Source organism: Nematolebias whitei, chromosome 6 (genome assembly GCF_014905685.2).
Source record: "Nematolebias whitei isolate Nwh7 chromosome 6, NemWhi1, whole genome shotgun sequence".
In the NCBI taxonomy this organism is placed as follows: Eukaryota; Metazoa; Chordata; class Actinopteri; order Cyprinodontiformes; family Rivulidae; genus Nematolebias; species Nematolebias whitei.
The window spans coordinates 18,301,839-18,326,052 of NC_056503.1; the positions used below are offsets into that span (position 1 = coordinate 18,301,839).

Consider the following 24,214-nt stretch of genomic DNA (forward strand, 5'->3'; position numbering starts at 1 on the left):
TTTTCCGGGGTATTCATGCTTGTCAGAACGCATAGTTACACAACATGCGTCTGTGCATGGCACATAATTACGCGATGCGTAGTTTATGCACACGGGGAGCTGAGTGACAAGACGTTTTTTGGGCAAGCTTCCGCTTCTTACTGTGTTCGAATGGACCCAGTGAGGCGAGGACCACATCCGCTTCGCCCTTAAACCATCAGCGACAGCCTTAAAGGGCGAAGCCTATATGAAATAGAACGTTGGTTACGTACTGTAACCCCAGATTCTATGAATATAGGCGTAGCCCTTTAAGCGTCGGGCCTCACTGGCTCCTAAATGGCTGAAGAAAAAGCTATTTTGGGAGCCGATTTCCCGCTCTTAACGTAATTTATACGGACCGGGTGGGGCCCACACAGCAGGTGGGCGTGGACTAATTTTTTTTCAGTGCTTATGCTCTGCATAACGGGATAAACCATCAGCGACAGCCTTAAAGGGCTACGCCTATATTCATAGAATCTGGGGTTACAGTACGTAACCAACGCTTTGATTACTTCAGTGTTTACAGCCGTAACGCCCTGATCTAAATAAAATAAGATTGATGTGATCTTACTGATGCTGTAACCTTGATACAGCTGGTGGCTTTAATCGATTCATCACAGACTCAGTGCATAAAGACAACAAAGAGCTTTCTCCTTAATCTAAAAATAATTTAAGAAAATAAAACTAGACAAACATACTTAAAATATTTATTTATATAAATAAAAACTCTTTCCTTTGATTTCTGGTGTGATTTTGATACATGAATGTGTCTTATTAATACTTCAGGCGCTGAAAACCTTCAAGTCTGTGACGGTGCTTCTATGGATGTACAACAAGTTTGAGGCTTTGGTCCAGAGCAAATGCAGTCAGGCCCCACACCCGATATTTTCCGTTATGAAACACAGGCAGCGTGTATCCATACTTATCACCGCTGCGGAAGTTTGTGTAACCACGGTTCTGAGGGTTACACAGGTGGGACAAAGACAGGGTGAAGATGTCCTCAACCTAAAAAAAACCAACAAAAAAAAAACTTTAGTTTTAATACAAAAAAATTGTTTATTCATCTCACTCCGTCCTCACACTAACTACCTCCATGTCCTCTCTAACTGCATCCATACAGGTCCTTCTAAAAAAATTAGCATATTGTGATAAAGGTCATTATTTTCCATAATGTAATGATAAAAATGAAACTTTCATATATTTCAGATTCATTGCACACCAACTGAAATATTTCAGGTCTTTAATTGTTTTAATACTGATGATTATGGCATACAGCTCATGAAAACCCAAAATGCCTGTCCCAAAAAATTAGCATATTTCATCCCACCAATGAAAGACAAGTGTTTTTAATACAAAAAACGCCAACCTTCAAATAATCATGTTCAGTTATGCACTCAATACTTGGTCGGGAATCCTTTTGCATGAATGACTGCTTCAATGCGGCGTGGCATGGAGGCAATCAGCCTGTGGCACTGCTGAGGTGTTATGGAGGCCCAGGATGCTTCGATAGCGGCCTTAAACTCATCCAGACTGTTGGGTCTTGCGTCTCTCAACTTTCTCTTCACAATATCCCACAGGTTCTCTATGGGGTTCAGGTCAGGAGAGTTGGCAGGTCAATTGAGCACAGTAATACCATGGTCAGTAAACCATTTACCAGTGGTTTTGGCACTGTGAGCAGGTGCCAGGTCGTGCTGAAAAATGAAATCTTCATCTCCATAAATATTTTCAGCAGATGGAAGCATGAAGTGCTCCAAAATCTCCTGATAGCTAGCTGCATTGACCCTGCCCATGATAAAACACAGTGGACCAACACCAGCAGCTGACATGACACCCCAGACCATCACTGACTGTGGGTGCTTCACACTGGACTTCTGGCATTTTGGCATTTCCTTCTCCCCAGTCTTCCTCCAGACTCTGGCACCTTGATTTCTGGCTGACATGCAAAATTTGCTTTCATCTGAAAAAAGTACTTTGGACCACTGAGCAACAGTCCAGTGCTGCTTCTCTGTAGCCCAGGTCAGGCGCTTCTGCCGCTGTTTCTGGTTCAAAAGCGGCTTGACCTGGGGAATGCAGCACCTGTAGCCCATTTCCTGCACACGCCTGTGCACGGTGGCTCTGGATGTTTCTACTCCAGACTCAGTCCACTGCTTCCGCAGGTCCACCAAGGTCTGGAATCGGCCCTTCTCCACAACCCTCCTCAGGGTCCGGTCACCTCTTCTCGTTGTGCAGCGTTTTCTGCCACACTTTTCCCTTCCCGCAGACTTCCCACTGAGGTGCCTTGATACAGCACTCTGGGAACAGCCTATTCGTTCAGCAGTTTCTTTCTGTGTCTTACCCTCTTGCTTGAGGGTGTCAATGATGGCCTTCTGGACAGCAGTCAGGTCGGCAGTCTTACCCATGATTGCGGTTTTGAGTAATGAACAAGGCTGGGAGTTTTTAAAAGCCTCAGGAATCTTTTGCAGGTGTTTAGAGTTACGTCGTTGATTCAGATGGTTAGGTTAATAGCTTGTTTAGAGAACCTTTTCATGATATGCTAATTTTTTGGGACAGGCATTTTGGGTTTTCATGAGCTGTATGCCATAATCATCAGTATTAAAACAATTAAAGACCTGAAATATTTCAGTTGGTGTGCAATGAATCTGAAATATATGAAAGTTTCATTTTTATCATTACATTATGGAAAATAATGACCTTTATCACAATATGCTAATTTTTTTAGAAGGACCTGTACATCTCTTTTGTCTTTTTCCTGGCAGCTGCATTTCTAACATCTTTCTGCCAATATAGCCACTGTCCCTCCTCTGGACAAGTCCAAACCATCTCAGTCTGGCCTCCGTCTGTGGTAGGTTGTTTCCATGACCTTATCACAATCACAGTTGTATCCAGATATGAGGCTAGCATTTTCTTTTTTTTTTTTTTCACCTTTAGTTAACCACCAGGCACAAATATTAAGAACAAATTCTTATTGGCAGTGCTGGCCTGGCAGCACCAACGGGCACCTGTAGGGTCATGGGAAGGGAAACAATACAGTTGGGCAAAACAATAAAATGACAAAATAATAGTAACAAACAAGGCAATCAAATTACATCAACAACCGTTCATTAGAAAAGTTAAATGACAACATTATTAAGCATGAAAACATTTGCAAGTGTCTTTAAAAATGGCTTTTAAATGATTTTTAAAACTAGAAACTGAGACGAGTGAGGTCAGACTCAAAGTTTTTTGAAGCAGATTCCAGTCAGATGGAGCAGCAGAGGCAAAGCCAGACTTGATCTTTAGTTGTTGAACCACAAATACTGAGAGGATCGAGTGTTATACTTCAAAACTGGTGCTAGTTGCAGAAGAGGAGTTACATATGGAGGTGAATAATCCAGCACCGTCTTATAAATGAGGGTAAACCAATGAATTCCACAACAAATATGTAGAGAAGATCATTTAACAGGGTAGAGGTGGCAATGACATGTTCTTAGAGGAACATTTGTAACGGAGCCAATAACTGATCAATTGTGTCCAGCTTACGAAGCACACCCTTAAAATCATGTCTGTAAAAATTTTTTCCAACAGTGGTGTTTCGCAACCAACAAAGATCGATTTCTATACAGACAACCAAGTTTTGCTTTAATCTTAGATTGCAAAACATTAACAAGAAGTGAAAAGGACAGAACACCATCAATCCAAATTCCCAAATATTTATAAATATTTATAATATCACAGTTTACAGTTGTGAAGTCCACCGAGGTGCGTATAGTTTCTCCTCCATGACTGAACCACATAAGTTTAGTTTTCTTGGCATTTAAGGACAATTTAAGTCAGAAAAGGCCTGCTGGATTTCAAGAAAACCACATGCAAGGGACTTCACAACCTCATCTAGAGTAGAACCAAAATCATATAAAATAGTGTAATTGGCATATAAATGAATGGAGGCCTCACTAACAGAATGTGAGATATAATTTATAAATATGGAGAAAAAGAGCTGGACCAAGAGTGGAGCCTTGGGGTACACCTGACACAACCAGAAGAAACTGAAGTATGAGAGTCAACCTTCACTTGCTGCAACCTATTCGGAAGATAATTATGGAACCGAAATTCTAATAAGGTCAAGTTGCTTTAGCAAGACGGAATGATCAGCTGAGTCAAAAGCTTTTGCTAAATCAATGAATATACGGTATACAGTTTAGACAATAGGTACAATATGATTTACAGTCCGATGCAGATGCTATATCATTGAGAAATTTCAGTGCAGCCGTAATGCAACCATGCCCTGAACGAAAGCCAGATTGGATGTTGGACAAAATATTAAAAACCTTCAAATAATGTGTTAGCTACTTATCCACCAGTTTTTTGAAAACCTTTGACACACAAGGTAGAATAGATATTGGCCTATAACTGTTAACATCAGTCTGACTCCCACCCTTAAAGAGATGGTTAACAATAGCAGCCTTCTATTCAGCAGGAATTTCAGCAGTTAAGAAAGAAATGTTAAAAATTCTAGCCAATGGGGCAACAATAAACAGAGCTGCTAACTTTAAAAAAAATTGGAGGTAGCTTGTCCAGTCCAACAGGCTTTTTAGAGTCTAAAGATAGCAATTCCTTCCTGACCTCGTTCTCCGTAATTAAGTGAAAACATATTTTTTGCAAAGGGGAACAAAAGCCAGGTTGAGTTGAGACTGAAAGGCGTCAGAGAATACACAAGTTAATTTCCCTAAGTTTCGAGCTGAAGAGCTGCTATTGAAACAACTGTAATAGCCGTTCTACAAGCCACTACTTTTGTCTCACACTTTGTACCCTGTGGTTTATTTGCAGGAGCATCTTATTTATGTATTTTTTCATAATTTCCAAAAATTATATTTTTATATTTGATTTTGAAAGATTTCCTGCCATCTCTCAGTAGCTTCCTGCCACTGACTAACATTTTCCTTTGACGGAGCTGGGTGGTCGTGGCTCCCTGCACCCCACCCCTCATGGGGGCAGGCATTTGTGAGAGAATGTCGTCAAGTAATCAGATGTACAAGACGATCTTAGCACCAACATAACTGGTTTGTTCCACTTTGGAGTAAGCTGTTGGGGGAAGAATCAGTTTTGTGTTGTGCGTTTCCTTGACTGATGAAGCCTTCTGTATGGAAGGTGAAACGTTTCAGCACAAAAAAGAAACTGTCCAGATGACCTGACTGAAAAATGTTCGACCTTTTGCTCATGGTTTCAAATACCCAACCATAACTCCACCCACTCTGTCATCATGTGACCAGAAGTCTAACCTGAATGACCAACGAGGTACTCTCGAGGAGAGGACCATCCCCCAAGATAAAATGTGAATTAATTTCTTCAGATCTTTCCTGTGTCGTTTATCGTATTTTGCGCTTCATGCACAGACCTATTCATTTGTTGAGCGATAATGGAAAATGCACAGAGAATTTCTTTAGAAGCAGCTTTCATGTTAAGAGATCGGCTGTTGAGGAGGAAAACATAGCTGCAGCCCGTAAGCTGCATCAACGTGCGTCGATGGTCGAGCTTTGGAGATGCACAAGCAGTCAAGTCTGGTACATATTTTAAGAAAAGCTTTAAAATTATTTCTGTGTGACATCTTTGCGTGTCGGAAAATATGCATTTAAATACCGGGTTCTCATTATAAAGTCACAGCCGAACACAAAGTGGAGAAAGGAGTCTCCCCCCCCCCCACCCTTTCCATCATGAGAGCTCAGCGGTGGAGAAGTCGTCAGATTTAGCAGTCAGTCAAGACTGATGCATATTTAAATAAAAGGTTGTTTTTTTTATCTTTCAGTGTACGGTAAATATGTGTTTAAATACCAGTATCTCATTTAAGCTTAAACGGGGTCATTAAACAGAACGGAGGAGCACTATACGAGGGAGGGGCTGTTCCCTCTTCCTTCCTTCCTGCTGCTCATATGAGCAGCGCTGAGGAGAATCATGTCAAATTTATTTAGAAAGTATATTTTAAAAAAACAGCAGTTGTTGACAAAAAGTGTTTACCAATAATAAAAAAAATAATTAAAAAAAAAAAATGGTACTAATTTAATGAATATTTACTGCATTCTACCGGTGCTGTTTGACTTCCGGTCACATGAACTCGATAAGACTTATTTTTACCGGTAAATAATTATTTGAATAATTTTAGTTACGTAGGTGTTTGGCACTATTCTGTCCAGTGATTATGCTTAGATAGTTATTGTGTTCATTCTGAAAGTATAATGGCTGTAACCATGAGTCAGACAGTGAAGCTTCATGATGATCTTGCAGTCGAACGTGTGTTGAAAGCTTGCTTCTGTACATTCTGTGAAACACCATCTGGTGGCTCGTTCTTTTACTACAAGGAAGCTGCACGCAGACAGAGCAGGCCGGGGCACAGTTCCTGACGATCAATGGTGGATGCCCATGGCTAAATAACCCGAGCGTCTTACTTATGTACGGCAAAGTGCGGCTTAGAGACAGGTGCGTTTTAAAAGTCAGACAATTACGGTAGTCGATATAGATGCTGGAACACCACCAGAACCTGTCATTAAAAATATTTACTATTAGTTCTTTATTGGTGACTACAGTAGCCCCTATTATAAGGATGGCAAAACTGAGGGCTTATTTTCCATTTGTCTTGCTGTTTTCCAAAATAACTGTGGAGTAGAAGCACTTTGTGTAAACTGTTCTCTGAAATAAACAGACTTCGACTGTCGCACTGCTTGTGTTGCTGTATTTCGAATTTGGCAAAAAGCAAGCTTACCACGCTCCAACCCCGAATGCTATGCTTTACACCACGCAGTATTCGTCTTCCGCAACAAAGTCGCCAAGTCAGGAGACAACCATGGGCTAAAATGTTTTATTCACATTCGTTTTATCGGAGCATGATCATCAATCACTGTATGGAAATAAGTGTTTAAACAACAACCATGCGTCCTCCACTGTGGGGACAAGGTCAGTCCTGCTCCAATCAACCTTAGTGAAGACATGCAGAAAAGTTTGATCATTAAAATTTTTAAGAATTCATTTCTGAGAAATGCATCCAGGATGGTCAGTCCTGCTTCAAATAATCCACAGCAAAGCCATGCTGGTGCCTGCAGACCCCATACCATAGATATGCTGCCTCCACCATAATAAAGCATCTGGACTTGCAACCTGTCCAGGGTTTACCTTGCCTCTCGCACAGTGATGGCTGGACATGGGCACCAGTGACCCCCGGAACCCAGAATGGAAGAAGCGGGTAAAAGATAATAGATGGATAGATGGACGGACTTTGCTACCCAAGTTTTGTGCCTGCTCAAAACTGTCCATGATCTACCACAAATAATGGAAAGCAGGTTATGTTGACAGCTTTCTGCTGAAGACCTTTGTTTCGGACCGTCTATGTTCTGTACGACTGTTGATGCCGTTGTGAGATCATGCAAAGATAGTTCGAGGAAGCAGAATAACCGTACCTCTTCGGGGTTTGGTTTGAGAGCCAACTCCTCAAAAGGACCGAGGTTAGCCAACACTGGAGCAACCATCATCCCTGTCTGGAAAAAACAAGATTTCATAGCAAGATTAGAATAAAACATCACTTCAACTTATGACATTTCAAAAACCACTCAGGATTGCTGCTCTTCTTCTTTAAGATGTTTACATGAGTGTAAATTGAATCTTTTAGGGATCTGCATTATTGTTAAGACCATCAGAGAATTTGTTGATATTTACTTGTCATAATAAAAATAATGTTTCATCTCCATTTCAGAAACATTAAAATATAAATAAAATTTAAAAACTCAAAATGCTGATACTATAACAATTTCTAAAGACAGAATATTTATCAATAAAATACATGGGAAATGTGATAAAAACCTACAGTTATTGCATTATTGCAGAAAATTCTGTATGAAAACTGAGTGCTTAATGACATTTAGAAATTTGCTGAAGAAGCTGAACCTGAGTTGTCAAACCTTAAGACAGAACACTGGCAACCAAAAGAAGCAAAATCCTGGCTAAAAGCAGCTGAATGTTGCTAAGAGTGCTAAAGTATCTGAAAGCTGCTCAAAGTACTAAAATGATAATAAAGTAGCAGAATGGTAGCTAAAACTAAAAGTAGCGCAAGAAAAACTAGAGCAAGTACGTTTGTCAAAGAAATCAGTTTTCAAGGAGCTGAAGAGATCCCAGTGTATTTATAAAGAGTAAAATATTTGTAAATTAATATCCTGATGCATGCTCAGTAATCCAGGTAGCAAAATCTAACAAAGTTAAGTCAGATCCTCTGGACGGATTCAAAAAGTACAAAAAAAAAAAAAAAAAAAAAACTGTTGAAATGTTTCATCTTTTATCCAAAACACTGTCAGTCTGAGGAGCTATAATTTGTAATTACATTATCATGAAGTCAAACATTTTGAAAAGAAGAAAAGTTTCAAAAACCAAAAGTCATTACGGTAAATGATTAACCAACGTAGCACAAAGTTTGCAGAAGCAGCTCAGAAAAACAATTGTGTGAAAGTTGAATCAGCGTTTTCACCATAAACTGAAACCTTGAAATGCAGTGAAAGCATTGCCAAACAATTAAAAAGAAATCTCAGATGTAGACATTATTTTTAAAAAAGTGTAACGGACCCTGTCTCTGAGAGGTTTCATCACACCCCAAACCCTCTCCGTTTGCACATGAACACCCAGCTCCTCCCAGGCTTCTCGCAGCGCTGTGGCCACCACGTCTCTGTCTGACGGATCGCCCTTTCCTCCAGCAAAGCTACAAAAAGAACAAACGTGTCATTTCACAAAGAACTTATATAAAATTTAAAAAAAAGAGATCAGTGCAGTTTTGTTATTAGCCTCCCACCAACCTGACATCTCCTTTGTGTTTGCCTCTCAGTGTGCTGGAGCGCAGAGTAAAAAGAAAAGCAGGTTCCCCTTCAACAGAGCACAGAGACACCAAGATGGCCGCCCACCTCCCCTGGTTTGCGCCTTGCGTCTGACTCGCCCCTTTTGTCAGTTTGTCCATGTCGTAGAGTTTCCAGTTGGGCACCAGTTCCTGCCGACATCGAGTTTCATTTTGGAGGGACAGGCAGCCTCTCCAGGTGTCCGCCACATGAGGGACAGTCTGACGGACAGTCTGGATCAGACGAAAAGAGTGACCGGGGGACTGTTGACAGCGAAGCGGCTTTAAAATCCACGGCCTCTGTGTCGACGAACTGAACGACCTAAAAGAGTTTGGTACGTGATGAAGGAAGTTACGCTGATTATTGCTGGTGCAGCCGAGAGAAGTCTGACTGAGACCCCAAGGCCTTCTCCGGCGCTGAAGAAAAGTCCGGTTGAATAAACCGTTCCAGAAAGTGCTGACGAGAGAAGACGATTGTTGGGTTTTTGCACAGACTTGAGGGTGGTGCTCACGGAAGCTTACCGTGCCTTTGGAAAGAAGATTTTCAGGTAAAATCTCTCTTAGCTTACGCGTTGAAGTCCTTGAGGATAACAACAGTCCACCCTTAATTGTGCTTTTCCCACATTTTGCTTCATGCGTCCTCTCTTTCACGCATCTTGTTCGCAGCCATCCAAAACCCATGTGCTCAGAAAAGGCCGAAAAGTGAGATTCTCTGAACAGCAGCAACTGTCTCATGGGGTAAGTCCAAACCAGGAGTTGTGGGCTCCTAAACATGCTGTCAAAAACACAGAGACATGCTGAAACATTAATAAGGCTCCTATGGACCAGATGTTGTAGAGAAGAAAAGGAGCATTTACAATAAATATAAAATGAACCAAGAGGCTGTCCAACAGAAGACCATTTGTCCTGACTCAACACTTTTCCTAAATCAGAGGAACAGAACGTCTCATAGAAGTTACCAGGTACTGGTAATTCTCTGAACTTCGCTCGCTCCACTTCAGGCTTTGTTGACTGAGATTTTGTTGCCCAGTTAGGAGTCAGACTGATTACAGGTGCTTTCTGTATGCTCATGTAAAACACTGAATCCATGTTTTCATCAAGTCCTATGTCATTTGCTGAGATGGTCATTTTTGTCACTCCAAACATTCCCAAAGATCTACCTTCCCACCTGAAGGCATCATCAGAACCACGTCAGGACTCTGTCATTTATGATTGACGTTCTACTACTAAACCTTTTCAAGCTCAAATGTATTCTCTCGGACATCATGAAGAGAGTTAACACATTATTAAACTCCCTTCACATTAGACTTTTGTAGCTGCTTTTAATTTGACAGGTTCGGTCTCTCAGTTTTTTAACCGGTACTGGAAAAAAAAAAGAGTTTCTCCAATGGCTTCTTGTTGAAAACAGAACTAAATTTTACAATCATTTTGTGTAATTTTTAAAGCTTTCAATGGCTCAGGACCTGGATATTTATCTTTCTTTAAATTCTAAACGTTTTAAGATTTTCTGTGACAGCCCCTTTCCTTTTGGAGGTTCTACGTTCTAGACTGGCTAGTAAATGCTGCCGTGTTCATTCGTACTCATCTGCTCACACAGACTCATGTTCGTGCTGCTGTTGTGCGGCGTATTGTTTTTGTACCATTACTGCTTAGTGTATTCATAGGTTAGCGTATTTCTAAGTTCATATCTTAGATCTTACTGTGTTTCTTTACAATGTATACTTTTGTTGGATGTAACTGGGACCCTGTGTACGCAATTGTGGTGCGAACGACGAATAAAAGAAACTCTGACTTTGACTAAAGGAGAGCGTGTCCTAGCTGTAACCGACCCGAAGCGCTGGAACGATCATCTACTCTTAATCAGAGTCAGAGTTTCTTTATTGTCATTCGCACCTCATGTGGTACATGTGGTGGAGAGAAATTATGTACACAGGGTCCCAGTTACATCCAACAATAAAATGTATAAGAAAAACAGTAATAACATCTAAGATATGAACTAAGAAAAACATCAACTAAATATACACTAAGCACTCATAACATAAAACATTGAACATCAGCACAAACATGAACATGAGTCAATGAACTGTGTTTTAAAAACTTCACTCATAAGATTTTTTTTCCTGGCTTTTGACAGACAGTCATCATTTGTTTTTTAAATATTTGTACATGTTAAATTTTTTTTCCCCATATTTAGTACATTTGCACAAAGACAGACTTTGAGCTATTTAATTCTTTTGTGGTTGTTAATTTGCTGCACAGTCTTGTTTTGTAGCTCCAACAACATTTTTGTGTTTTTTTTTTCACACCCCATGTTTTATCAATTCCTATCTGTTTTGAGTTTTTTTTATTTTGGGCTATGTACAAATTGTGTAGTTTTACTGTACAGCACTGACTTTGGTCAACTTTAGTTGTTTAGCTTTGATTAGTAACAATAAAATACCATGACAAAGCACAGGAACTGTGCTTTGAATTAATGTTCTAATTTGTGATCATCATAATCATCACTGTTTTGCTAACTAAACAGGTCGCACAGGGCTAATGCTGCTCGTGACATTATTATTTAATCATGTAGAATACAATTATCCAGGAAATCTTCATACAAATTCATGTTTTATCCGATTATTTAAAAGTTTGTCTAGCTGTCAAACTTGATTGTACAGTTGCCAATTACAAACTGAAAATATTTTAGATTATACAGATATATCAGTACGATCTTTCAAAGAGCAGAAAAGGGAACTGTTAAATTCGCAAGACATACTGTAACTAGCAAAACAGAAAAGCTAGCATCATAATGTCACTCGCAAAGCAAAACGGAATTTTTCTAGCATCTTAATGGCAATTAGCTGACTTCACGGACACATTCTGAGTAGTTTGCCAGTTTAGTGTTGATTGATTCATTACAAAATAAAACGTAGGTACAGAAAAGACTCACCTTGACAGAAATACCGTGTTAGCGACAGCTAGCCAGCGACTGTGCTCCCTGACTGGCTGCACCTCGGTCCGCTCCTTTTTGTATCACCGGTGCACCACACGTTAGAAGTGATGGCAGGCGGCTGCGGAAGGGAAACAAAGAACAAAGGCAAGCTGTCAGAACGATCAAGTAATGCTATTTAGTCGCTAACAAATTAAATATACAACACAAAAACCAAATATACCCGCTGGTGAATCCGCAAAGTCGATTTCAGGTCTCTCTTGTAAATGAGTCCTCGAGGCTCAATGGGATTTACCTGTCTAAATAAAGGTTAATGATATTCAATCATGGCGTGCGCCGGTATAGAAATGATGCAGACCCACATAAGGCGGAGCGCAGCTTTAGCGTCAATGCTGCGCCGCTTTGACGTCACTCAAACTTTTCTCCAGTTTCTGTACAAATTAAAATATGTTGGCGGTGAGGCCTCCGCGGACAAAATGTTTGCAGTATTTAGTGATGAAATCACTTTGAAAACCCCTACATTACGTCACAAGTCAGCGCCAGAAACCTGCTCGTCTTGTTCGACCTGCTTATCAGTTTCCCCCACAAAGTCGGCCAAGAAAATTCTCCTTTTATGTTTTTAAATGAAAATAAAACAAATGGCTGGAACAAATTTCTGAACATGCCATTTTATTTTATTTTTTGCTGAATGGTTAAATTTGATAATAATGTTCTATCAGTTATGGGGGAAACTGTTAAAACACAATGATAATTTCCTCACCACACCTGTTTTCACAGCTCCACCCCAAGCCAGGAGAGTTGGAGTATTTTAGGGTCATGTGATTCATCTGAACAGGCATTTGAGCCTTTTAGTCTTGACGGTCTTTCCAGTTTGATTCAGCGTATCCTTTGGGATCCAGGTTAGACTTCTGCTGCACATGGCCACGGCTTGGCCCGAAGAGGAGAGCTTTGCCTGCTCAGTATGCCTGGAAACCCTGAAGGACCCCACCACCCTACCATGTGGACACTCGTACTGCTTGGCTTGTATCCAGAACCACTGGGACACCAAGGGTCTGTGCAGCTGCCCTCAGTGTAGACAGGTCTTCAACCCTCGACCCTCGCTGGCCAAGAGCACCCTGCTTGCAGAGGCCATGGAGAAGCTGAGAACCAACAGCCTCAAGCAAAACTCCTTCAAAGCAGCTTTTCCAGCCCCACCTCCACCAGTGCCTATCTACCTGGAGGTTCTTTCGGATGTAGGGCCGAGGAAGGGCAGCGTGTACCCACAGCTTCCCAAGGTTGAATCCAGACACTGCTCTCTACACAATCGACCTCTTGATCTTTTTTGCCACCAAGACAGGGAGTGTGTTTGTGAGGTGTGTTGCCAGCATGCACACAGAGGACACCATGTGCTCAAACCGCAAGAAGAGAGAATGGAGAGACAGGTATGTGGTTGGTAAAATATGGGTTTAAACCTCATGTTTGGTCTATGAAGTAAGAAACATGTGATCAGGAACAGTGTCATCATGGGCGTAGTAGTTTTCAGACTCTGGCTAATCCTGTTGGACAAGCGTCCTTTCATTCATTTGCTTTTTTTGTTTTGTTTTTTATTATCTGTCAAAAATATTACTAAGCATAGTTTAAAGTATTTGCTGCCCCAGAGTATGTATTTTATGGTTTCTTTATGTATGTTTTTTTGTGTAGAAAGAGCTCATCCAGATGCAGGCCGAGGTCCAGAGAAGAATCCTCGAGTCTGAGAGGATGCTCAAGGAGCTCCCACCCGCTGCACGTCAACACAAGGTCCCACTGACTGCTTACAAAAACTTTTAATTAAAATGTGCAGCTCGAGCAGGTTTTTGGGAACAGCATGTTGGATGACGTAGACCAAATTGGCAGTAAACTGTGGGAGATTTTGACATAAACAAGATTTTTGTCAAAAATGCATCAAAACCATTTCAGTTTCCTTAAGTTTACAAGAATGGAGTTTAGGTTGTGTACCCTTTTTATTAAAAAAAAAAAAGATTTTATTTTATTTATTTTTTACTTTGAGGAGCTAATGAAGAGAATGAAAGAGAAAGAAGAGTAGAGGCCATAGAAACTGTGGACCAGGAAGTGGGAAATATTAATGAGGGTGAAATTTGAAAAGCTCTGAAAAGAATGAAGGAGGGGAAGGCAGTAGGACCTGATGACATACCAGTGGAGGTTTGGAAATGACTTGGAGAGATGGCAGGGATGTCCTTGACTCAAATATTCAATGGCATATTTGAGGGTGAGAAAATGCCTGAAAAACGGAGAAGAAGTGTGCTGGTGCCCATTTTTAAGAACAAGGGTGATGTACAGAGTTGTAGCAACTACAGGGGAATTAAGTTAATGAGCCACACAATGAAGATCTGGGAGAGAGTTGTGGAAGTAAAACTTAGATGAGAGGTGACTATCTGTGAGCAGCCGTATGGTTTCATGCCAAGAAAGAGCACCGCAGATGCCATCTTTGCTTTGAGGATGCTGATGGAGAAGTACAGAGAGGATCAGAAAGAACTCCATTGTGTTTTTGTGGATTTAGAAAAAGCGTATGACAGAGTACCAAGAGAGGAGGTGTGGTATTGCATGAGGAAATCTGGAGTGGCAGAAAAGTATGTTAGACTGGTACAAGACATGTATGAGGACAGCAGGACAGTGGTGAAATGTTTTGTAGGAGTGACAGATAGCTTCAAGGTGGAGATGGGAGTGCATCAAGGATCAGCTCTGAGCCCCTTCTTGTTTACTCTTGTGATTGACCAACTAACAGACGAGGTCAGGCAAGAATCCCCGTGGACTATGATGTTTGCAGATGACATTGTGATCTGTGGTGAGAACAGGGGACAGGTGGAAGAGAACTTGGAGAGATGGAGGTATGCACTTGAAAGAAGAGGAATGAAAGTCACCTGTAGTAAGAGAAAGTATGTGTGTGTGAATGAAGGAGGCTGGTGGAACAGTGAGGCTACAAGGAGCAGAGGTCACAAAGGTGCAGGACTTCAAGTACTTGGGGTCCACTGTCCAGGAAAATGTGGAATGAAAGAGAGTCCAGGCAGGATGGAGTGGATGGAAAAAAGTTTCAGGAGTGATTTTTGACAAAAGAGTGTCAGCAAAAGTCAAAGGAAAAGTTTACAAGACGGTGGTGAGACCAGCTATATTGTATAATCTTGAGACAGAGGCATGGACAAAAAGACAAGAGCAAGAACTGGAAGTGGCAGAAATGAAGATGTTGAGGTTCTCCTTAGGAGTAACAAGGATGGATAAGATTTGGAATGAGATCATCAGAGGTACAGCACAGGTTGAACAACTGGGAGATAAAGTTAAAGAGGCTGATGAGATGATTTGGACATGTCTAGAGGAGGGATAATGGGTATACTGGTAGAATAATGTTAGAAATGCAGCTGCCAGGAAGAAGACGAAGTGGAAGGCCAAAGAGGAGATATATGGATGCAGTTATAGAGGACATGGAGGTAGTTGGAGTGACAACAGAAGATGCAGAGGACAGAGATGGAAGAGGATGACTCGCTGTGAAGGGAGAAAAGCTGAAAGAAGTTTTTGAAGATTTTAACCCAAAATGTTCAGTTTAGGGGCAGCACGGTGGCGCAACTGGTAGAGCTGCTGCCTCTCAGTGAGCAGGTCCTTGGTTCAAACCCCGGTCCAGGGGCCTTTCTGGGTGGAGTTTGCATGTTCTCTCCGTGCATGCGTGGGTTTTCTCCGGGTACTACGGTTTCCTCCCACAGTCCAAAAACATGCATGTTAGGCTGATTGGTAACTCTAAATTGTCCCTAGGTGTGAGTGAGAGAGTGAATGGTTGTTTGTCTCGTTTGTCTCTATGTGTCCCTGTGATGGACTTGCGACCCGTCCAGGGTGTACCCCGCCCCTCGCACAGTGATCGCTGGACATGGGCACCAGCGACCCCCGTGACCCAAAATGGAATAAGCGGGTAAAGAAAATGGATGGATGGATGGATGGATGTTCAGTTTAGTTTGATGTCACACACTCACCTTTAGGCTTCCTACATTTTCTAAAAGATTTGAAAACTACTTCCAATTTCCACAATCTTTTTAATACAGATGCTGGTAAGTAATGCATCAAAAAAGAGGCATCTTCGTCTTCTTTCTGTGTTTCTCTTACATTTATAGGAGTTTTGTTTGTCTCTTATTTCCTCCCAGAATGCAGACCGCTCACATTCAAACTCCCATTGACTTCTATTGTCTATATTCTTTATCATACACCAAAGTTAGTTATGGTTCAGCTCTTGGGCCAATACTCTTTACCTTGTATATGCTTCCATTAGGTAATGGGATAAATTTTCATTGTTATGCTGATGATACACAGTTATTTGTCCATGAAACCCAATGAATCCAATCAGCTACTTAGACTACAAGCATGTCTTAAAGACATAAAAACCTGGATGACCCTAAATTTTCTGCTTTTGAACGAGAAGGCAGTACTGAGTTTTTGGACCTGAATTTAGGAATATATTTTTCAGTCTTCCACCCTCCTTGGATGGCATCAATCTGGCCTCTAGCTCTAATGTTAAAAAGCTTGGTGTTATTTTTGATCAGGACATGCCTTTTTTTTTTTTATCCCCCACATTAAAAACGTTACTAGAACTGCCTTCTTCCATCTGCGTAATATCGCTAAAATTATAAACATCTTATCTAGAAATGATGCAGAAAAACTGGTTCATGCATTTGTCACGTCTAGACTGGACTATTGCAATGGTTTATTATCTGGATGTCCAACTACTTCTTTAAAACGTCTTCAGTTGATCCAAAATGCTGCTGCCAGAGTCTTAACTGGAGTTAGTGGGAGAGATCATATCTCTCCAGTTTTAGCTTCTCTCCATTGGCTCCCTGTCAAATCCAGAATAGAATTAAGAATTTTACTTCTAACCTACAAAGCTCTCAACAACCTAGCTCCATCTTATATTCGAGATCTTTTTGTTCCATATTTTCCTAAGAGAGCACTTCACTCTCAGACTGCAGGCTATCTTGTGGTCCCTAGAGTTTCCAAATGCAGAATGGGAGGAAGATCTTTATCAGGCTCCTCTCTTGTGGAACCAACTTCCAGTTTCTGTCTGTGAGACTGACACATTGTCCAGTTTTAAGACTGAGTTTAAGAATTTCCTTTTTGATAAATCCTATAGTTAGGGTCGGCTTGTCATGCTTTCTTAACCTTAGACTACTGGAGGACAAATTGACCTCATTTCCTTAAATTGTTAAAATTTAATAGTTTTCATTTGATACTAGTTCTATCATAACAGGTGTTTATTGACCTGTCATTGTGAATCTGTTCCTCCTTCCTGTTCCTCTCAAACCCAGCTGGTCGAAGCAAATGGGACGCTTGTCCCATTGTAAGGTTTCTTACTCATGAGGGAGTTTTTCCTTTCCACTGTCACCTTCATGCTTGCTCAAGATGAGAGTCTGTGATGGAGTTAAACTCAAAGCAGTCTGCTCCTCAGATAAATAATGTTAAATTATTGTTTTCAAATATGAATGTTTCTGTTCAGTGCCCTGAGACGATGTCTGTTGTGACTTGGCGCTATATAAATAAACTTTAATTTAATTTAATTAAACTGAATTGAATTATTGTATCTGAGTTCAGACTTTTCTCTTCCAAACTGGAAGAGAGCGGTCTTTTAAATTGTCACAACTCCCGCATAAACACTGTACAACTTAAAACTGGACTCTTCTGCCACTTATGAATTATAATTTATTAAGAATTTTGTGCATTCGCGGTTCACTTTGTGCTCTGTCCTTCTGTCTGCCTGTTTAAGTTTTTTTTTTTTTTTTTTAAGACACCGGTGTGTGGTAAATGAGCCACTGGTGGCTTTTTTGTACCTTTCGTGAATCAAAGAGGGGGAATTGGAACTAATTTCTGTCTGTCCATTCGGCTGTCCATCCGTGCACGTTGTGAGCACGACAATTTGAAAAACAAGTGAGGTACAGACTTCTGTTTTGGTATGTGGTTGCATCTAGCAGTAAGAAAGGTCATTGTGGGGAAAAAAATGGATTACCAAATCAAAATCCAAGATGGCCACCACAATATTCATTCATTCAACCTTTATTTATACAAGATAATCCCACTGACTCTCATTTAGGACTCATTTATAAGAGATACCTGATTTTAACAAAGAGTGATGGCAACAGTGGACAATGAAGACTACAGTAGATGATCATAAAAGAAAGCATGCAAATTGAGAAGAACAAGTGGAAAAAAAGTTGTTTAAAAAACGAAACAATAACCTCTAGGTTGTAAAGTGATGTAGAATACTAACCAGTATGTGATATACCTGTATATGGCAACTAACCAGTATGTGATATACCTGTATATGGCAACTAAAGTTCTATCTTTTCTTATATCTGGTCATGTTTTGGTGCCAAGGTCACCATTGACCGAAATGACCACGCATGCAAAGAGAGAACATGCAAACTCCACCCAGAAAGAACACCAGCTGGGATTTTATTTGACGGCCTTCTTGCTGCGAGTCAACCGCTCTAATTTACTTGCATTCCCTGTTCAACTCCAGTCCAGAAAAAAGCAATTTAAAAACTTCAAAACATTCACTGTTCAAATCCCTCAGTGACGAGGAACATCAGTGTACCACTTGTTTAGGCTTGGTTTATTTACTACGTTTGTCTCTGATTATTACAAATTACAATTGGGCTTTAGGAAGCTGAATGGTTGAATTTCACCCTATAAAATTAATAATTAAATAGATCTATTGTGTTAACAGTTTCAAAACCTCTATCTCATCTTTTTTTTTCTCTCTGACTTTAAATCTCCAGGCCCTACTGCAGGCTCTGGAAAAGGAGAGTTCAGATTTGTTTCCCGATCTCGTTAAGAGCTTGAACCAAACAGGAACTGGAATTTGTGAGCTACTTGGGAGCCATGAGACGGCCTTTTGTAGCCAAGTTGAAGGGCTGATCCAGGGCCTGGAGCAGGAGGTGGCACAGCTCCACTGGAAGCATGAGGAGCTGATCAGAATAGCTGATCTTCAGGATGATGTCTGCTTCCTGAAGGTGATGATGATATGGCTTGACACTGTATGGATTTCATATTTATTTCACTGATGGCTTAAAACTGAGAGAGGAGGGTAATAAATGTTTCTTGCATTTTTTTTATTTTCAAGAATTTCCTCCTCATGGAGCCTCTGGGTAAGATGAGTGACACAGGAGAGTCGGTGCTGAGTGAAGAAGAAGCCAGGGTGACCTCTATTCGCTCATCCATAAAAGAGCTGCAGGACTCAGTACAGGACCTGTGCAAAGCCACTCTGGACAAAATCACCAAAATAGGTCAGATTTTTTTCTTTATTGTCCCCCATCACGGAGCCAAGAGAGGGAATTGAACATATCCTCCTCTCTGTGCATGTTGTGAGCATAACTTGAAAACTTGGTGAGGTACCAACTTTCATTTTGGTGTGTGGCTACATTAGGCGCAACAAAAGGTACTCTTTGAAAACTGGGTTACCTTATCAAAATCCAAAATGGCTGCCACCATTAGGGGTTGAACGAGTATATAATTTTTAAACTTGACATTAACATAATAAAACCCGAGTAGAACTCGAGTATTTGATGATGTCATAGATCTCAAGATACAAAAATAAATTAATTAATTAAACCGCAAAAAAAGGTAATTATTTACCAAAAAAAAAGACCAACAAAACATTGGGAGCGTATAATATGCTCCTACCATTTATCATACTGCAAATAAGTCACAGGAAAAACTAAACTATTAGTTATTATTATGAAACTGCAAACGTGAAGAAACGCAGCACGTCAAAAACGAAACTTAAACCGAAACTGGTTCTGGTGGATTGGACCCGGTGTTACACCATACTCTGTGACCTGCAACAGTGCAACACCGCCCCTACGGTCATACGTGGTCACATAATATGACGTCACTACGGATACTCGACTTTACTTTTTTAACATCGATAGATGTCCTAGCAATCGATGTGTAGATTACTCGAGTACTCTGTTAATGCCCTAGCCACCATACATGCGTACATGTAAACCTTGTGAGGTGGATGACTGGGAAAATAAGCAACACACTGACTTATATTCATAAGAAGGGTCGTTGCCAAAAATTGGGTTGCCAGATGGCCACCACCAGCCACCCTGATCCTAAAAAAGTATGCTTTCTAGTTTTTAAATTACTTTTAAGTATACTTTCTCGGATAGTTAGGGTGGCTGAAGGTTAATCAATAATGGTCAGGGCCACCGTTGGCCACCCCCTGGCTCCACCATTGCACCTGGTGGAGGATAAAATTTCTACCTCCACTAACAAGGATTGGTCATTCTGCACCACATCAGACAAACAAACAAAAATGGCTACCTATGTTCTTCTCCACAGTTTAACTTCTACCCACTTGAATATCTTGCTCCAAAAACTTTAAGTTTCACCTGCATTCTCTGTTCAGTTCCAGTCCAGAAAAACACTAATTTATAAGACGACAGACATTCACTCTTTAAATCTCAGTGATGGGGACATCTGTGTACTTTTTTTTTTTCTTGTCTTTCATCAGTGTTGTTTGTAAAAAAAAATTCTGTTGTTTGCAGTGAATCATGAGCCTGTGGCTTCAACACCCAATGGTGGAGCAGTAGCAGCAGCAACAGGCACAGCACCCGCTGGTTATTCTTGTCCGGCCGCTGCTCAAGTTACAGGTTTGGTGACTTCGCATGGTGCAACGCTTTGCAGAATAGTCTCAAACTTAGAGACACCTTCCTAACCATCCATCTTCTCATTTTAACAGTGTATGAATCCATTACAATTCCTCCACCTCTGCCGCCTCCACGACCTCAAGGTAAACTAGAGAGAGAATTTGCATTTCCTGCAAGAATGCAGTGAGAATGCTGACCACAGACTGATTTTCCTAAAAACTGCTGGACAACCTGAAATTTGAAATGCATTAATAATTGAAAGGAGCACATAAAGGAGAAAACGGCACAAAATTTACTGAAAAACACAGGAAAAGCTTGAGTTAGAACATTTAAGATGGGCCCTTTTTTTTAAAAGAAGGAGCTAAAAGTAGAAGAAACGAGCTGAATTTAGCAGAATTACATAATCTGAAAAGAGTAAATAGCTCAAATTAGCAGAATAAATTTTAAAAAAGAACAAAGAAGCTGCAAATAGAAGTTAAAACAGAGCAAACTCTTCAGAAATTAGCAGAAAGTGGAGGAAAAACAAACGCAAAAAGCTGAAATTATTTGACGGAAGCTGAAATGAGCACAATAAAGACGGAATTGGTTACAAAGTAGCAGAAGGAAAACGGCTAAAAATCGTAAAAATAAAATAAAAAACTTCTAAAGTAGCTAAACAATCAAAAATTTGCAGAAAGAAGCTGAAAAGGGCAGGATAAAAGCTGAAGTCGAAAACGGCTGAAATGAGCAGTGAAAGGTTTTTAACAGCTAAAGGCTTTGAAGGATGTGGAGAGCTCCATTCATTTTCAATAAGAAAAACATGGCCGACAAAGTTAAATATTTTCTAATGGTAAAAATAGCAGAAATGCCCAAAGTCACAGCAGAAATGTCCTGAATGAGCTGAACATTTTCATACATGAATTGTTGAAACTAGAATTCAGAAACAAGTTGGATACCAAAAATGTTTGTAAAGATAAACTGATTACCAAAGTACACTCATTGTGTGAGTGCTTATAAACGATGGTCAGTAAGTTTATGGCCAGAAGCTGCGCCTGTTCAGGTCCCAGAGTTATTTTTTTATAATTAGTCTGGTTGTTCTCCCCTCCAGTGTGTGATCCCCCGAGGTTTGGAGGTTCTCTGAATCATCAAGGTAAGAGCAGGAGTGTTCCCAACAGGACTTGGAGGACATGTAAGTTATTGCGGATACATAAAGTTAATGTTTGTTTGTTTTTTTTATCTTTTTTTTTTTTTAATCACATTTTTCTCTTTTGCCATCAAGCTTCAGCACCACCTGTTCCTCTTCCTCTTCCTTTTCCTCGACCTCGATCTCAAAGTATGTAAAATTTTTGTAACATCTTTGAAAGCTGGGGGGGGGGGGCACATTTGGCAACCCCTAAAAAATAAAATTTAAATAAATCCCTGGCCCCTCCGCCGTTTCCCTTCATTATCCTACAGTTGTATCCACTTGCATCCCAAGCTTGGAGTGCATTTTTACTCCCCTTTGCTGTTTAGGATCTTTAGTACTTTGATAAGCACTTTGATAACAGTCTATCTGTTTTAAATTGTGCTCTATAAATAAATATGACTTGACTTGACTAGTACCTCAAACATATAAATAAACATAATTTTTGATCAATTAGGTGTTTATAAAAATATAATTTACAGTTTAAAATATGTAAATAAAACTTTTAGTGCCCTTGAATAAGAACTGGTCTAAAACCAGTGCCCTCAACAGTAAGTTTCAGGGTCTCAGAGGTTGCATTCATAATGGTTATTTTTCTTAAATCGAATTAGCAGTTTTTGTCTTTTTATTCCCAGTTTGACATTTATCATAGCCTTTGTTTGTTCACAAAAGTACACAACAAAAAGCAAATAAAAACATTTTTAAATAATTGGAAGTGGCAGCTTTAAACTTGAGTTTGTTTCTAGTAAATGTTTTGTTTTATGTATGATCTCAAATTAAGTTTTTCAAATGACCATTTTACAACAACAGTATAATAAAATGTTTGAAATTTAGTTTTGGCTTTTACTTCCAATATCTGCACCTCCCTCCCCACCCCCATTGAACCCCATTAATACATTTCTGGAGATGCCACTGGTTACCACATGATTGATCAAACCCCATCAGACCTTTGACTGGTGGACATTATAATGTTAGATTAGAGCTTGAGAAGATCAAGGATTAATTTTCCATGCCTTGTCTTTAAATGCAACGTGTTTTTTGTTTGTTTGTTTGTTCGTAGCATCTGTAAGAACAGCAACTACAGTTGAAAATCCAGAATCAAGAACAAGAGAGGAAATGTTAAAATGTGAGTGTTGCCTTTTACATTTTTTTTTTTTTTAATAAAGCTCAATACTGAGCCCAATCTAGTATTCAGATGTTTCATTATAATTCATCCTCTTCCTTCAGTTCGTTTTGAACCCACCTTGGACCCCAACACGGCGTACCGACACCTAAAGCTGTCAGATGATGGTCATAAAATCACAATGCGTTCTGAGAACCTGAACCCGCCGGACCACCCTGAGCGCTTCGTCTTCTGGAGACAAGTCCTCTGCCGAGAGCCCCTGGCTGGGAGCCCTTACTACTGGGAGGTGGAGTGGACTGGCCAGAAGGTGGACTCTTAAAAACATCTGTTCTTTTTTTTTTAAAATTTATCTCAAATGCATGTCTGCTACAAACAAATGCTGGGAATTACTGCTATTTAACTCTGGTTGGGGGGAAAATCCCCAAGTCAACAATTTCATTCTGTTTAAACCATCTACCAGTTTTGAATACTAAATTTTAATTTAGGTTTTCCACGTTTTAACTAAAATATAGATATTTTTTCACCTTTTTGAGACACCACGGTCTTTCCTTTTAAAGTGTATGATATAGGAAAGAACTAGAGATTTTATGTGATGATCATGTGATTTGATTTTGGCTCAACATTCAGCTCCTGCATCTACACTATATTACCCAAAATTTAAAAGTAACGTATTTTGTTATGTCTGCATGGCTGTAGTTTGTAAAAGTTATTATTTATTTAAAAAACGCCTGTCGATGGCATAGTCTCTGGTTGTCCGTAAAGTTTCTCTCGTCATGCCCATAAATTCTGATCCGTTCAACATAATTTAACGAAACTTCGTACACATGAATCATCATTACACGGAGTGGAGCAGTTTAAGTATCTTGGGCATCATTCAAGGTTCTTTATTATTTGCATCACATGTGGTACATGAGGTGGAACGAAATCATGTACACAGGGTCCCAGTTACATCCAACAATAGCAAAAATATAAATTGTAAAAGAAACTGTACTAAGGACTAAACTAAGAAATACGCTAGACACTTAATGGTGCCAAACAATATGTCAAATAACAGGAGCACATGAGATGGTAGGCTGGAATGGGAGATGGATCGGCAAATCGGGCCTCGTCCTCAGTAATGAGGGCATTGCTTGTTGTGATGAAGAAAGCACTGAGTTGAAAGGCAAAGCTCTGGATTTCTTGGTCTGTCTACTTTCCAACCCTCACCTGTGGTCATGAAGTTTGGATTATGACTGAAAGTCAAGTCAAGTCATATTTATTTATAGAGCACAATTTAAAACAGATAGGCTGTTATCAAAGTGCTTAACACTAATGGTAACACTAAGAAATAAAAAGCCGTAAGAATATACCTTTAAAAAATTAAAACAACAGCATTAAAATGAAGACATGGAACAAGATATACTAAATCAACTCACACAGTATGAAACACCAGAGAGAACAGATATGTTTTTAGCAGGGATTTGAACACAGGAAGGGAGGTGGCATG

The 24,214-nt window shown here is 40.1% G+C and overlaps 2 protein-coding genes across 2 annotated transcripts in view; one reads left to right on the forward strand and one right to left on the reverse strand.

Moving 5' to 3' along the window:
• Positions 1-751: 751 nt before the first annotated feature.
• On the reverse strand, positions 752-11,856 carry nudt8 (nudix (nucleoside diphosphate linked moiety X)-type motif 8). The gene is made up of 5 exons (XM_037678082.1): positions 11,787-11,856; positions 8,820-9,629; positions 8,593-8,725; positions 7,440-7,517; positions 752-1,023 (listed from the first exon to the last, which is right to left on the reverse strand). The coding sequence occupies exons 2-5, from the start codon at positions 9,626-9,628 to the stop codon at positions 838-840; spliced, it is 1,206 nt and encodes a 401-aa protein (XP_037534010.1). The 5' UTR covers position 9,629; positions 11,787-11,856; the 3' UTR covers positions 752-837.
• Positions 11,857-12,665: 809 nt separating this feature from the next.
• The window catches only part of ftr86 (finTRIM family, member 86), an 18,768-nt gene continuing 7,219 nt past the window's right edge, over positions 12,666-24,214 (forward strand). The window contains exons 1-10 of the mRNA XM_037678081.1: positions 12,666-13,207; positions 13,467-13,562; positions 18,569-18,802; positions 18,913-19,075; positions 20,342-20,446; positions 20,536-20,586; positions 21,531-21,572; positions 21,702-21,755; positions 22,666-22,731; positions 22,833-23,035. Coding sequence (XP_037534009.1) covers positions 12,704-13,207; positions 13,467-13,562; positions 18,569-18,802; positions 18,913-19,075; positions 20,342-20,446; positions 20,536-20,586; positions 21,531-21,572; positions 21,702-21,755; positions 22,666-22,731; positions 22,833-23,035 — 1,518 coding nt within the window. The 5' untranslated portion in view covers positions 12,666-12,703. The remainder of the gene's footprint in view (positions 13,208-13,466; positions 13,563-18,568; positions 18,803-18,912; positions 19,076-20,341; positions 20,447-20,535; positions 20,587-21,530; positions 21,573-21,701; positions 21,756-22,665; positions 22,732-22,832; positions 23,036-24,214) is intronic.

Coding starts and splice junctions, on each gene's coding strand:
- nudt8 (XM_037678082.1), bottom strand. CDS start 9,628: ATGTTTAGGAGCCCACAACTCCTGGTTTGGACTTACCCCATGAGACAG. Junction 8,726..8,819: donor AAACACAAAGGAGATGTCAG/GTTGGTGGGAGG, acceptor TTCTTTTTGTAG/CTTTGCTGGAGGAAAGGGCG. Junction 1,024..7,439: donor TCAAACCAAACCCCGAAGAG/GTACGGTTATTC, acceptor GGTTTTTTTTAG/GTTGAGGACATCTTCACCCT.